We start from the raw sequence: 13,524 nt of genomic DNA on the forward strand, positions 1-13,524 counted from the left end.
ATATCTTCATAAAATGGGGCCCTTGAACAGATGATATGAATATGCAAATGAGAGAGCTTATGATGTCATCACCTCGCCATTTTCCATTGATTGTGCATAATGGAATGATGAATATTCAATTTTCTGCCATATAAGTTTGAAATAGCATGGTACCCCGGTCTCAATACTTGTTACTTCAAAATAATGATCAGTCAGATATATTGTGAGTGGAGACCGTAGCCTGATCGCTTTGAAAAAATAGAAGAGAATGAAATATATGAAGATGTTACCGACAAACTATATTGCAAGTTGTGAAGCGATGACATCAACTCACTCTTTGCATATCCATACCTTGTATTGGCTGTTCAAGAAGTGCTTTCATGAAATAATAATTGGCAGTATCATAACTTGCCCAGTTGTTTATCCGATTTTGATCCAATTTTCACAAGTGTGCTTGTAAATTTTTACTTTTTCTTGTCAGATTAAATTCTTACTGGTCTGGTTCCCCTTTTACCTCCCAGCAAAAAAGTATGCCCAAGTATTTACTGTACACCCAGCGGGTACTGCAAACACCACTGTGGAAAGGAACATGTACACAAACACAATAAAACATACATAAAGTTATACATACACATACGCACACACACACACACACACACGCACACATACACACAGAAGATACAAGTACATACACAAAAGTCTCGATGTGCGTGGAACTAAGTTAAATATAGTTTTACTAGCCATCCAATGTCAACACAAGCAGTTGTATTACAGAAGATAAAGGCAAGTGTACGTATACAGTATAATGTTTCCCTCAAACAAACATATTCAACCATCGATTTTCCTATTTCAGCATAATAGTGACAGTAGTTTCTGAAGGCCACGGTGGTGTATACAATGTATACAGTGTATATATTTTTATTGCAGTACGTGACGGACGAACGTTTTTTTTTTGTCTTAAAAAAGTTATATGCGTACACGTTGACGCCATATTATGGCATCGTAAAATCAACAATTAACCTAATCACATGAAATTCTTCCGTCGAGATGTTTTCATTGCAACTGATTGACAAATTGCCCTACATCGACGTAAATAAGCACTGAATTGATCAGTCAACACTGATCAATTCAGTGCTTATTTACGTCGATGTAGGGCAATTTGTCAATCAGTTGCAACCTAATCACAGTAGTTTCAGACAGTCGCATCGAGTGCAAAAAACGCATTAACTCACATTTTCTTGGTATTGACCCAAACATTGATTCTTTAAACAATATACAGTGTATAAGCCATAACATCCACAGGGAATCAAGGTTACACTTGCTGCACGTACCTCATGGACTTAACGTAAATATCAAACTGAATCACTCCACTCGAAGACAAAATTACCGACAGCCTGATGCCATGAATATTTGTCAATATTGATGAAAAGTTAACCAGCTTGACGTGGTGCTCACTGCTCGTGTAAGATTGTGGAATGTCATTATTTTATTGTTACATTACTTCCCATGTACGATAATGTACCACAAGTATACTGAATACATAAGCCTGTATATATACATGATACACAAAATGTACGACTCTGTCCAAGTTGCTCGCATATATTATGCTCGTACGATCCTTTAATCAATTACAGACTCATATAGAACACAGCTTCAGAGACAAACAGAAAAACGGGCTGGAGAATCTAGTCCCTCGGGATCGTGGTCCGTCCCAGGTGGCAAGCAATAGTCGGGAAACGGTATCAACCATGCATAATGTGCCATACGGAGAATGAGATCACAATCAATTCATATCAGTTCTCTCCATCAAGATCTTCTGTCGTAGGTCCAGGAGGATCTTCGTCTCCAACAGCTCCCGCCATAGCCTCATGCTTAGCTGCAGCCTGAGCCGCAGCGAGTCTATTTTTCCTCTTTGCTTGCAGAATCTCTTCGACGCACTTTCTGCGTCGCTCTATCTTCTTCCGAATGTCGTCGAGTTCTGCAAAGTGCCCACTCCTGAGGGCGCTGATCTTGAGCTTCTTTGCCAGGGTGTTCACCAAGAATTGCTTGCGGATATTTTCGATGTCAGCCCCTGTGGCATATGGGTCGAGTGCGTTACGACTGGCTTCCTCAAACTCAAGCATGAACTTTGTGTTAAGCATCGACTCCTGTGCCGCCACGCCATTTTCACTCTCGTCTGCAGCGCCAGGGTGTTTTTTCTGTCGCGACTCTTGCCGACTTTTGCGGTTCCCTCCGGATGTCTTCACTTTTGTTTGCGCTATTTGCGGAGGGATCCGGGTCCTTCTGCGCATGCGCATCCCGCGCACAGACTCTCCGAGATCAGGGACGTCATTAACGTAGATCGTCGAGTTTTTGCTAGACGGACTGTCTGCGCGGAAATGCGATTCAGGGATCTTGAAGCGACTGATGGGGCTAAGCCGCCTCCGGTAAACGGGAGCAGAGACATTGAGCTGCACTTTGCGAGGAGGACTGGGTGATGCACTTCTAGTCGATGCCTCCTCTGGACTGTCTGTTCTTGGAGATGACTGTTCTATATGGTTCTCTGCATGGGCACTTTTTTCGTCTGTCATTTCTCCAAGTTCAGACGGACTCGTCACCACGGGCCTCGGAGAGTTAGGACGACTGGAATACTTTAAGGCAGACTCCTCGGACAGACTTGGGGTGTAGATGATCGGCAAGAGAGAATCTCGATGCAGAAGGAGCCCCTTCTTATTAAGTTGAGCAACCGCAGTTATCTCTGAATTGTCGTCCCCTTTCCCATTCTCGGATGTAGTAGCTGTGTAAGTCTCCTGATCTTCGTACTGCGTATCGCACTGACTATCGTCTACGTCCACACTATCGACTTCTTGGTCCTCATTCAACGGTTCCATATCCACCGCCTGCGCCTTTCGCTCGGCGACGATATCGCACTGCCTCTGGAAGATATCCACGAAACTGTTGAGGAACGTGACTTGGTCGCGATCCAGTTCTCTCTCTCGGTAAGCGCGCGAGCGCTCTAGGAGACGCAACTCGCGTTCGAGCTGCTGATTCGTCCTCCGTTCGTCGCGACGCGCTTCCCAGATAGTGCGCTGGTGGCGCTTATTGCAAAACGCTCGCGCGTCGCGACGTAAGAGCGATTCTGATTTTCCGACCGACATCCTGTGAGCAATCTCTCGCACGCTTGATTTCTTCAGAAGCAAAAATGCGATGATATGTTCCGACACGGTTTCAAAAGGTTGAGCGATGTAACTGTGGAGAGAGAGAGAGAGAGAGAGAGAGAGAGAAACGATCGTCAGTTCATATTATCAGTATAATATGCATACGGCGTGTTTCCATAATTTGTCTATATAATTTATTATTATCTATCAGGGGGGCGTTTCATCAACGAGTTCGTCGGAGGTTTTCACCGACAACATTAATTTGCTATCAGCCAATCAGACGCAAGGATTTACACTGACAACTGTTAAAAGCTAATGAAATCCTTGCATCTGATTGGCTGATAGCAAATTTGTCAGTGAAAACTCCGACGAACCCGTTGATGAAACACCACCCTGATCTATCTATCTATCTATCCATCTATCTATCTATTTATCTAATTTCATTATGCAACATACACATACATCCTTGTCGTTATGCAAAATGACCATAATTAAAGAGATCTGGTTATCGTATAAATCAGGCACATGCATCATGAAACTCGTCATGACTTAGACCTGCAAAAGTCGCAGGCTTTTTGTAAGGTTGAGATATTGCAATGAGAGATGATTCGGCTGAATAAAAAAGATATGAAATAACATCTCATGCATTATCAAATCAAGAGAAACTTGATGATTTTTTTTTTTTGTAATTTAAATGTACAATTTTATGTACTTTATCCGACTTTCGTGGTCGTTTGCCCGAAGAGTGAGACAAGGAAAGTCAAGGACAGCTAAAATCTGAAGGAATGTTCGAAAGCGAGAAGCTTGGAATCGATGTTCGGCAAATTAATCAGACTTCCGTGGTGTTAGATCACGCACACACACACACACACACACACACACACACACACACACACTTTGTAATGTTTTAACGGCGCCATGTATAATCTCATCTACCTGATTTATTACCTATAGACCGTTATCTCGAAGCTATTTTCTAATTTATTCGCGTAGCATTAATTTGATGCTGAACAGGTTATCCTTGAAATCAAAATGGCGACTTAGGACAGAGAAATAACCACCAAATTATTTTGCAGTTATTTTGCCCTAGGTGAGAGCCATGCATGCATGTTGTATGTGTATATGTATATATATATATATATATATATATATATATATATATATATATATACAATGTATATACAGGGGCGGATCCAGGGAGGACAGCAACCGGCGCACGCCCCCCCCCCCTTTATTTTTTGTTGAAACAAAAGAAATAAAAAGAAAAAAAAATGGGGGAGGGGTGCGTGCGCCCCCCTTTATTTTTGTAAACACGCCCCCTCTTTACGGAATTCCTGGATCCGCCCCTGTATATATATATATATATATATATATATATATATATATATATATATACACACATACAGCCATATGACGTAAGTTTCACTACCCCTCCCGCGGAATGATGCGATCTTAACACATTAAAGGGACTGTACAGTACTGGTTGAGGTGGGGATTCATGTTTTGAACATTCCTAAGTGAGATAATGAGAAACCTCATTATGAAATATGAAAGACCATGTCGTTTTAAGAAGGATTCAACATTATTTTTGTTTGATGAAAATTGGTTTTCATAAGGCTGAGATATCCAAAAAAATGATAATAATAAAAGGCGACAGGCCAAGCCTTTTATCAGGATCTCTTTGTTTCACCTTGTTTTTGGATATTTCAGCCATTTCAAACCCGATTTTTATCAAATAAACTTTTGATACTCCTTAGAATGCATGCTCTTTGACATCTCATAGAGTGGTTTCTGAATATCTCGCAAAACGTTTTTAAGCTAAATCCTCACCTCGACTGGAACTGTCCACACCCTTTAATCCACCCTTCACTTTGTATCAGTTAAAAATGAAATAACAAAATGAGAGAAATGATATAATAATATCTGCCGTCAAAACATACCTCATACATTTTGCCACACTGCCATCGATCATGATGTGACAAAAATGACACAAAAACCAAAAATACATGTATACAGTGCTCCAAGAGCTCTTTCTATCATGTAATTGTATATTTATGTTAACAGGGCTCTTTTTAAAAGCGGGCCTTTTGACTGAAAAGACTACCCTGTTTTTAAAGAAGACTGAATAAGTAAATAAATAAGTAAATAAATAGATGAATGAATAAATACATACATAAATAAATGAATGAATGCATAAAGGAATAGATAAATAAATGAATACATACATACATACATACATACATACATACATACATACATAAATATATAAATACATACATACATAAATAAATGAATAAATAATATAGGGGCCCTACCACAAACTACAGTTAGTTGATTCAGGTAATGGACTGTGTGCAGTTTTCATGTCAGCAACTGACTAGAGTTATTCGTTGATCTGCCCAAATACAATGCTGAAATTCAGTATAATCCAAATACTTAGCAGCGCCGGGCGGTCATGCGCTTTGTATCAATCAGGAGGATATAGGTAAATAATGGAAACGGTGAGGGGAATATCAAATGAGGTATCACGGGTATACGCGTCGAGTGTTATACATGCATGTTTATCGCCATTGAAACGATTCAATACCATATATATAGAAACATTCATCTTTTGTCAAATCTTACCCAAGGGGCTAAAATTACCATTTTTCTCATTATACGAGAAATGAAAAATAAAAGAGGAAGAAAACAAATTAGTGATTTTGTTTAAAACTTGTGAAATCATAGTAAAAGACTAATACAAGTTTACAAATAACACTGCATAATATAAGCTGGCGGTTATGATTTTAAACACCTGAAAATGGTTTCAATGCGCTCGAAAGAAATTTTAATATCCCTGACATCATCAGGCTGTAAGGTTATAACGACAACGGTATTTCATCATTCATAAACAATGAGAGATGGAGAGGTGTAATAGAGAGAAATAGAGAGAGAGAGAAAAAAAAAAGAAGAAGAAAGAGAATCGTCATTGACGCGAAACTGATCGGTGTATGGGATGAATTCAACGACGGTTTAACGACCTCGCCCCTTTATGTGCACTCGCGAACAAACGCGTTGTCCATGAATCCACAACATTGTCTCCATGGTTACACGACGCTGTATCATGCATCTATAGTGATGTAAGTGCCTGTATAGATAAGGGTAATTTTGTTTAATGGATGAAGGAGAGAATTAAAAATACCCCGACTCTCTTTCGACCCTCGGACAGGACATTTCCGATGACTGCAAGTGCAGCTGTCGCGGACATGGAGCTTATTGTTAGCGCTGGTGTGCGTGTTGCTCACTTGTGATATATCGATATCAAACAGAAGGATACAAATGAATGATAGCATAATATCATGCACGCTGAAACAGCATAGAGATACCTGCGGTGTAACTCTCCTCTTTATTTCATCATCTTTTTTTTTTGCATCAATGTAGTATAAATAAAAAAGAGCAACATCAACAACAGATAAGCAAGAAATAATTAGAATAATGATGTTGCTAACAATATGAAATAATGTTCATTTCGTTCGAAATTCAGTGTTTTTCACTAGTTATGCATCCTGTAGAACGTCTACAACGAAAATTACTTTAATGGACATGTTCACCCAAATAGTGTGTATTGAGTATAATATTATTCAGGGCAGAATATTGTGTGCGATTATTTCCAGAGGATGTTAGATGAACTCATTGCAATGCGTTATCACTAATTTCGTAGATGTTGTTACCATGAAATTAAGGCATGCAGAAGTGCCGTGCACGTCGACGTCTAAAAACTGCATTCATCGGTATATCAGCCGTATTACTTCTTTTGCTTTAAGATTCCCGAAGAGCTGTACGGAATTACAAACTGTATAAAGACGATTCTCATACACATTTTTCTTTAAATCTCATTGCTTGCAGACTTTTTACGTAAAAATGTGCCTTGTAAAACAGAACAGTTCAATCTAAATCTTAGTATAATCTATACTGCTATACGTGAATATTTGTGCCTAGATGACTATAGATAATTTTGAATACACTCACACGTACAGAAAAGTGAGTAAATGAAAAAGCCATCTTGGCCCAAAACACGTCATAATGACAACCTTTAAATTGCGTTTTTATAATTGCAGTTGTCTAAGATAAGGTGAACATTAGTTTATAGCGTCGCTTCTTCAGTAGATTCTTTTCTGGCTGTCGCAGGAGGTTCCATGACATTTTCTCCGTCGACAATCGCTCCCATGAAGTATCTGCACGCTAAGACAAACATAAATTCCACTCACAAACATAACCCTAACCCTAATCCTAATCCTCACATCACACTAAACCTACACTAACCCTATTTAAACCCTAACTTCTTGGAGAAAATAAGATGGCGGAATAGTGTCGCAGGAGCAAATATCGTGTCGTGAATATAAGTAGAGGGATATGCATTCAGGGATATTGATATTAATCTCACCTGTGCAATTGTTGAAAATGATAATAATAATAATAATGATGATAATAATAATAATAATAATAATAATAATAACAATAATAATAATAATAATAATAATCATAATAGTAATGATAATAATAATAATATTAATAATTTGTATATGTATGTATATATTTATATATATATAAAGAGGCGGAAAGAGGGAGGGAGACAGCCTTATATAGGATATTTATAAAACACTACCTGACTGTGTTTTAGTAGTTACCAACTTCCAGAATAGCTAGTAGTTACTAGTACTCGTTAGTCTTTTTTTTTTTTCTGAGGAACCTTCATGCGTCCAAAGAGATTTACTCGTTTTCCTCTGTGTGTGTGTGTGTGTGTGTGTTTTACTGATCTTTACCTTATGATTGTGGTATGTATGTACAATATTTGTACTCAGAAAAAGGAAGACAATAAAGTTCAAGTTCGAATTCAAGATTACTTACTTAGCAACATGCATGTCACCATTTTTTACTCACCGTCAACATTTTTTCGACTTCTTCCGAACTTGCCTTTACTTCTCGATCCGCTAAGGCGAAGCGGAGCATTAGAATGTTGAAGAAATCACGTCACAGGATACGGTCTACGCAATCGTTCCACTAGCTGCAAAACACTCGCCGATTTTTAAAATGTTGTAGGATGATGAAGGGACACGGACATCAGTTCATTTTTCTTGGTCAGTCTAAGCTTCATGGATATAAGCAGAATGCCCCAGTTCTTCAGTCGTATCAAAGGCACGTGCAATAGAGCAAAAATCAATGATCTTCAGAGGGTCCTGTTCTGTGTCCGTTTCTCGTGATCAGCAATGTTTGCAGAAACGTGAACTTGTATGTACGACTGTGGTTACTGGCAGGAATCTGTATTTTAATTTTCATTTACTTTCCATCAATACTGCATGCGTCTGGCGCTGGTGTTCCTTCCACGTTACTGGAAATCGGACGCTGGGTATAGGCCATCTGGAAGCGAACCGGACTCCTAAAACAAGCAAACTTTCAGCCAGTGTTTGCACAAGCGTGTAATGACACGACGTATATAATTCTCACACTGAACAATGAATGATTAGTTTCGAGAGGTATGGACGGAGGAATAGAATCCGAGGCGAGTTAAAACAGGCGAATCATATTTCAAAACAAAACAAGTCGATCGTCCAGGCACTGAACGTTCATATTATGGTACGTCTCAAAGCACGCTAGATCCTGGTTTGTGTATAGAGAAATTCGTATTATGATAATTTGGCCCAAAACATGCTTTTGACCCCGAATAACAGCAACGCAGACAACAAAGAAGACTGCCAGTATAACATAGTTACACCGTTCCGTTCACCATTCTTTCCTCGGTTGTTAAAGGGGTCCTGCCTTCCTCATTCGTTGAGTGGTAGACAATATCTGTATCTCATTATTGAAGAGGAAATTCATCCAAATTGGTATCGCTGTAAGCTACCAGTCGATTAGAATACTGCTCGCGAGTCGATGAACGGGCACGAATTTATCCATCCCACCAATACAAAGAATTGATTGATCGACTACAAATGATGCAGCGCACAGCCTTGGTAGCCAGCATCACCCGGTTGCCATGGTGACCACTTTCATTCACTCTCAGCCGAGTGCCTATAGACTTTCTATGGGCGGCATACCAACAACTAGCCGAAATGATATCTGCATTAATCCCTACGTGATGACAGTTATATGATTTGGTACATCTGGTGGCGTTTCCCAAAGCTCCAAGATATTTAGCGCTGTTGTAGATGCTGATAGAATACTTGATAAAACATGCACTTTGTCTACTGTGAAGATAATGTTAGATTTCAGTCATTACAGCCTCTTAAAATATTGGTATGAAGATGTTTGGCACGTGATTTTTTTTTTTTTTTTGATACAAAGATATTTCGTTATTCAAGTACCAACTAAATATGTCTCCTGTGGCATCCACACAATCCTTCAATCATGTTATGTGCTCAGATCTCAAAGAAAAAAATCAATGATCTTGACTTAAAAGAGTTAAATACGCAGAGTTAGTTTTGTTCTTGTTTTTTTTTTTTTATTTGATTGCTTGGCAACACTTAAACATACACGTTGTAATTATAATATAAAAGCACAGGTGACAAGGATATGATAAACGGTGGCTGTTTATGAGAAATGCAAGGAGGGAAAATGAAGACGAGAATTAAAAAAAAAAAATAACGGCAACATTATCGTTAGCTGGTTCCCATTCGGCACCGCAGCGTTTAGTCTCGTTATAACTTCACACAGGCCCTGAAAGTTCAGGGCTTTAAACTAGTATGCTCTTTTGTGTAAATTGGCGTTATTTTGGAGGTGTTTTGCACATAACGCTTGGCCCATGCATCAAAGAATAACTATAGCTTAATCAATTATTGGGAATAGTTTTACAGTATATCACCGTGCACTTGACTTTCGTCATAACAAACCTCCGGAATAACGAACCCTCGTAATAACGTTTTTTTCATTTTCAGATTAAGGAACATGAAGGTTGTATAGAGAATTTGTGTGTTTTCAAAATAGAAACTTCAGAACCTTATTTCATTTCTGAATCAAGGTACCTTCGGAATAGGAAACACCTACCATTCTTACGCACGAAGAGGTCAGATGGAGCTACGGATTGACAAAAAAAAAAAAGGTTGCATGAAGGAAATCTCAAATGATTTTTATTGCACGTAAAGTAGCTAGAAGAAGCGATTCTTTGGTGTAAATACAGCACGTATAAATTCTTTGCGTATCAAACAAGTCGTTTATGAGGGTGCACATATTAAGTAAGTAGGCCTATACATTGTACCTCGTACAATGGTTTGTGTGAGGGTGTATGTGTGGGAAGGATGGGGGGGGGGGATGGAAAGGAGGGGAGGGGAATACACTAGTCGATGGGTCTGTAATAGTTGACTCTATCCTGATACAATGATGGTTGAAATTTATGTCTCTCGTCAAGCCCAGAGGTTCCGTCCGTACCTTCTCAGCAAGATTTTGTTTCCAATTTCCTCCGGAATGAGATTTGCCAAATTTTGTTACAATCAGATCATGGGTGACAAAGAGGAATTCAATTGCCAATATAAAACGAAGCCGGCTGCACAATGAATGATAGATATCAATCAATTCAAGCCGTAATTCTGATTACATATCGGACTTTCACGTGATTACACTTTCAGTGTGTATCTCGTACACAGCAAGATGATGCGCTCAGGCCAATTTCCTACCACTTAGCATGCCGCCCTAGCTGCCCATCATTGCCACAGAAACGAAAAATGAAATATCTCTTTACCATGCGACTTACCCGTCTTACTTCAGATACATAAAAATGTAGTAAAATCAAGATTTAAACAGCGGACGCAAAATTTTCATATGGTGAATTCGGAAATTTCATTTGGCTTCCTTGCCCAATGCCAGTCATGTTTAGAGTAAACGCAATCCTTAGTATCATTCAAAGAATAATATAAACAAAGAATAATATGAAGGAAAATAATGGAAGATATTTGATTTGATTTGATACATCTTACACATACAATGCATGTAAATGGTGTGTATATGGAATAGTCTTTTGTTTATGTCACATACATTATCAGTGGATCGTCATCAAAGCTTGACTGGGATCGACGTCCAGTAGATAAGTTATACATCTATGTACATCTATGTACATAAACAACAATTATTGTATAATTCACTGTCAGTAATTTCCAAGCTTAGGGGATTAATGTAAGGAGAGAGAAAGAAAGGTCTACATTGAGAGTAAAATCAAGAGAGGGTTTCTTTGCATCATGATATTTAAAAGGGTCTACAGGGCAATTACCCCCTGGGCAATTACCCCGGACCCTTCCCCTGTCCCTAATTCTAATCCTAATCCTGAAACTAATCCCAACCATAACCCAAACTCCTAACACTAAACCCAACCCTAGCCCTAATCTTAACTCTAACCTTACCACTAACCAGTATTTAGCCGGGGGGTAATTGCCGTCTGGGGGTAATTGCCCGGATACGTATTTAAAGGGGATGGCTAGTAACCGATCAGTGGGAATGCTGGGGGATGATTGTTCCAATCCTTGTGGAATTCATTTAAGAGTACATTATATATCTACTGTTGTGTGAAAATCATTTGCTTCAGAACGGTCTCATATTCAAGTAATTTGCAGATTAATGCCCCGTCACTGACCAGGCACGCTAACCTGGAAACACTAAACTGCACATTACTTGAATATGAGACCATTCTGAAGCAAATAATTTTCACACAACAGTAGATATATAATGTACTCTTCAATGAATCCCACAAGGATTGGAACAATCATCCTCCAGCATTCCCACTAATTCCCACTGATCAGTTACTAGCATAGATATTGTGAGGGCGCTGTGGCATAGTAGATAAGACCCCTGACTCCCAATCGAAGGACCAGACTTTGAATCCTGCGTAGTGGTTCCTGTCCTCGCACAAGACCCACTATTATCATTATTATTATTGTTATTGTTATTATTATTATTATTATTATTATTATTTTCATTATTTTCATTATTATTATAATCATTATTTTTATCATTATTATCATTATTAATTACAAATTTATAATCCTGGTACATGGGTATCGTGGAAAGAGTTGTTACCATGTCCACGAAATTTCTTTGTTCGCATAACAAATTAAACTTGTGAACCTTGGTAGTGCAGGCGAGAAGTAGGCATGGAATATATAAAAAGTGACATATTTCTTGAGCACGATTTTTTTTTTTGATCTTCCACAGATCATAGTTCCAATTTAACACGAGCCTCCGACAAAACTGCAGGAATGAATTTGAATAGACAGCCACTAAAGACCAGAACATTACCCCTCAATACCGTACAAATTCACTTACATAGTTACCACACACTTCATGAAATTAGTGCGCGATGCTACTGAGATGTATATGTGCAGATGTGTATATTAGAATTTTCAAAGCATTTTTTTTTTTTTTTGGGGGGGGGGGTCTTTTTTGTCTTTACAAATAAATTTGGCTATTATAATGATTATTTCTATCACTCATGCACAGATCATAGCTACGGTTTTACAACATCACTTATTCTTTCCCTTGTTTCAAGTGCCAAGGTGAAAAGACGAAAATATTTCTCGAATTCCCCTCTTTTAAAAGGAATGTATATTAGCACTCGGTTATGAAAGTTTACGGTTGATGATAGTTTCGCGACAGAGGAGAATTTTCCATTAGTATATAATGTACATAAAGATAACTATAAGCGAGTCTGCCTTCCATGCGTAATACTTGTGTGTGTGGGAGGGCTTCCCGCTTTCGCAGTATAAAATTTCATCAATAAAACTTTACACAAGTTCATAGGTGTATGTGCATAGGTGAAATTACAGTTCAAGCTATGTCAAGCAAAATATTATTGATTGGACTTTGTATAATTTCATTGCTGATGTGTTTGTTTCGTTTTCAATGTTAATAGATAGCCTGTAATACTATTCAATCAAAGTACTTCAAAATACTTCTAGTTGGAATAAGTCTTTCATGATTGTGTCTGGGTGAGACGAATGATAAACTAAATAACAGATAACAAGGTCTTAAATGTGCCTTTTATGTTACATCAAACTACTGATTTGTCTAGCATCTATTTGTTTTCGGGCATTTTCCGTGCTCCTGTTGATCTCAGCCTGAGCTTCGCTTGAGTTGAACTTTAAGTTTTTATGCATGAGAGCATCGGAGATACACGGCTCAATAAACATGATAGATAAGATAACGAGACGAATATTATATATCAGTACAGGCCTGGGCACTTCCTCTGCGTAAGATACTCTTCTGTATGAGTTATTGCACGAACTGCACGATCGAACTCTGAGCAAATAAAACAAACATTACCTTAGAACCTCTGATCATACAAACATGATTTTATAGACATGGTTGCAGAGGCCTGATTGAAACTTACTTTTCATGCACAACATCGGAATCACGTGTTTGCTTGGAAGTGCAGAGTTCTATCTCTTCG

At 38.5% G+C, this 13,524-nt stretch overlaps 1 protein-coding gene across 1 annotated transcript; it reads right to left on the bottom strand.

Annotated features, from left to right (window-relative positions):
* Positions 1-766: 766 nt before the first annotated feature.
* On the bottom strand, positions 767-8,519 carry LOC140240761 (uncharacterized). Its single transcript, XM_072320532.1, has 2 exons — positions 8,037-8,519; positions 767-3,207 (listed from the first exon to the last, which is right to left on the bottom strand). Exon 2 carries the CDS (start codon positions 3,114-3,116, stop codon positions 1,773-1,775), a length of 1,344 nt encoding a protein of 447 aa, XP_072176633.1. The 5' UTR covers positions 3,117-3,207; positions 8,037-8,519; the 3' UTR covers positions 767-1,772.
* Positions 8,520-13,524: the final 5,005 nt, after the last annotated feature.

This window comes from Diadema setosum, chromosome 17, assembly GCF_964275005.1.
Source record: "Diadema setosum chromosome 17, eeDiaSeto1, whole genome shotgun sequence".
NCBI classification, from domain to species: Eukaryota; Metazoa; Echinodermata; class Echinoidea; order Diadematoida; family Diadematidae; genus Diadema; species Diadema setosum.

Bases quoted from the DNA above. Each gene is read 5' to 3' on its own strand.
- LOC140240761 (XM_072320532.1), bottom strand. From the start codon at position 3,116: ATGTCGGTCGGAAAATCAGAATCGCTCTTACGTCGCGACGCGCGAGCG.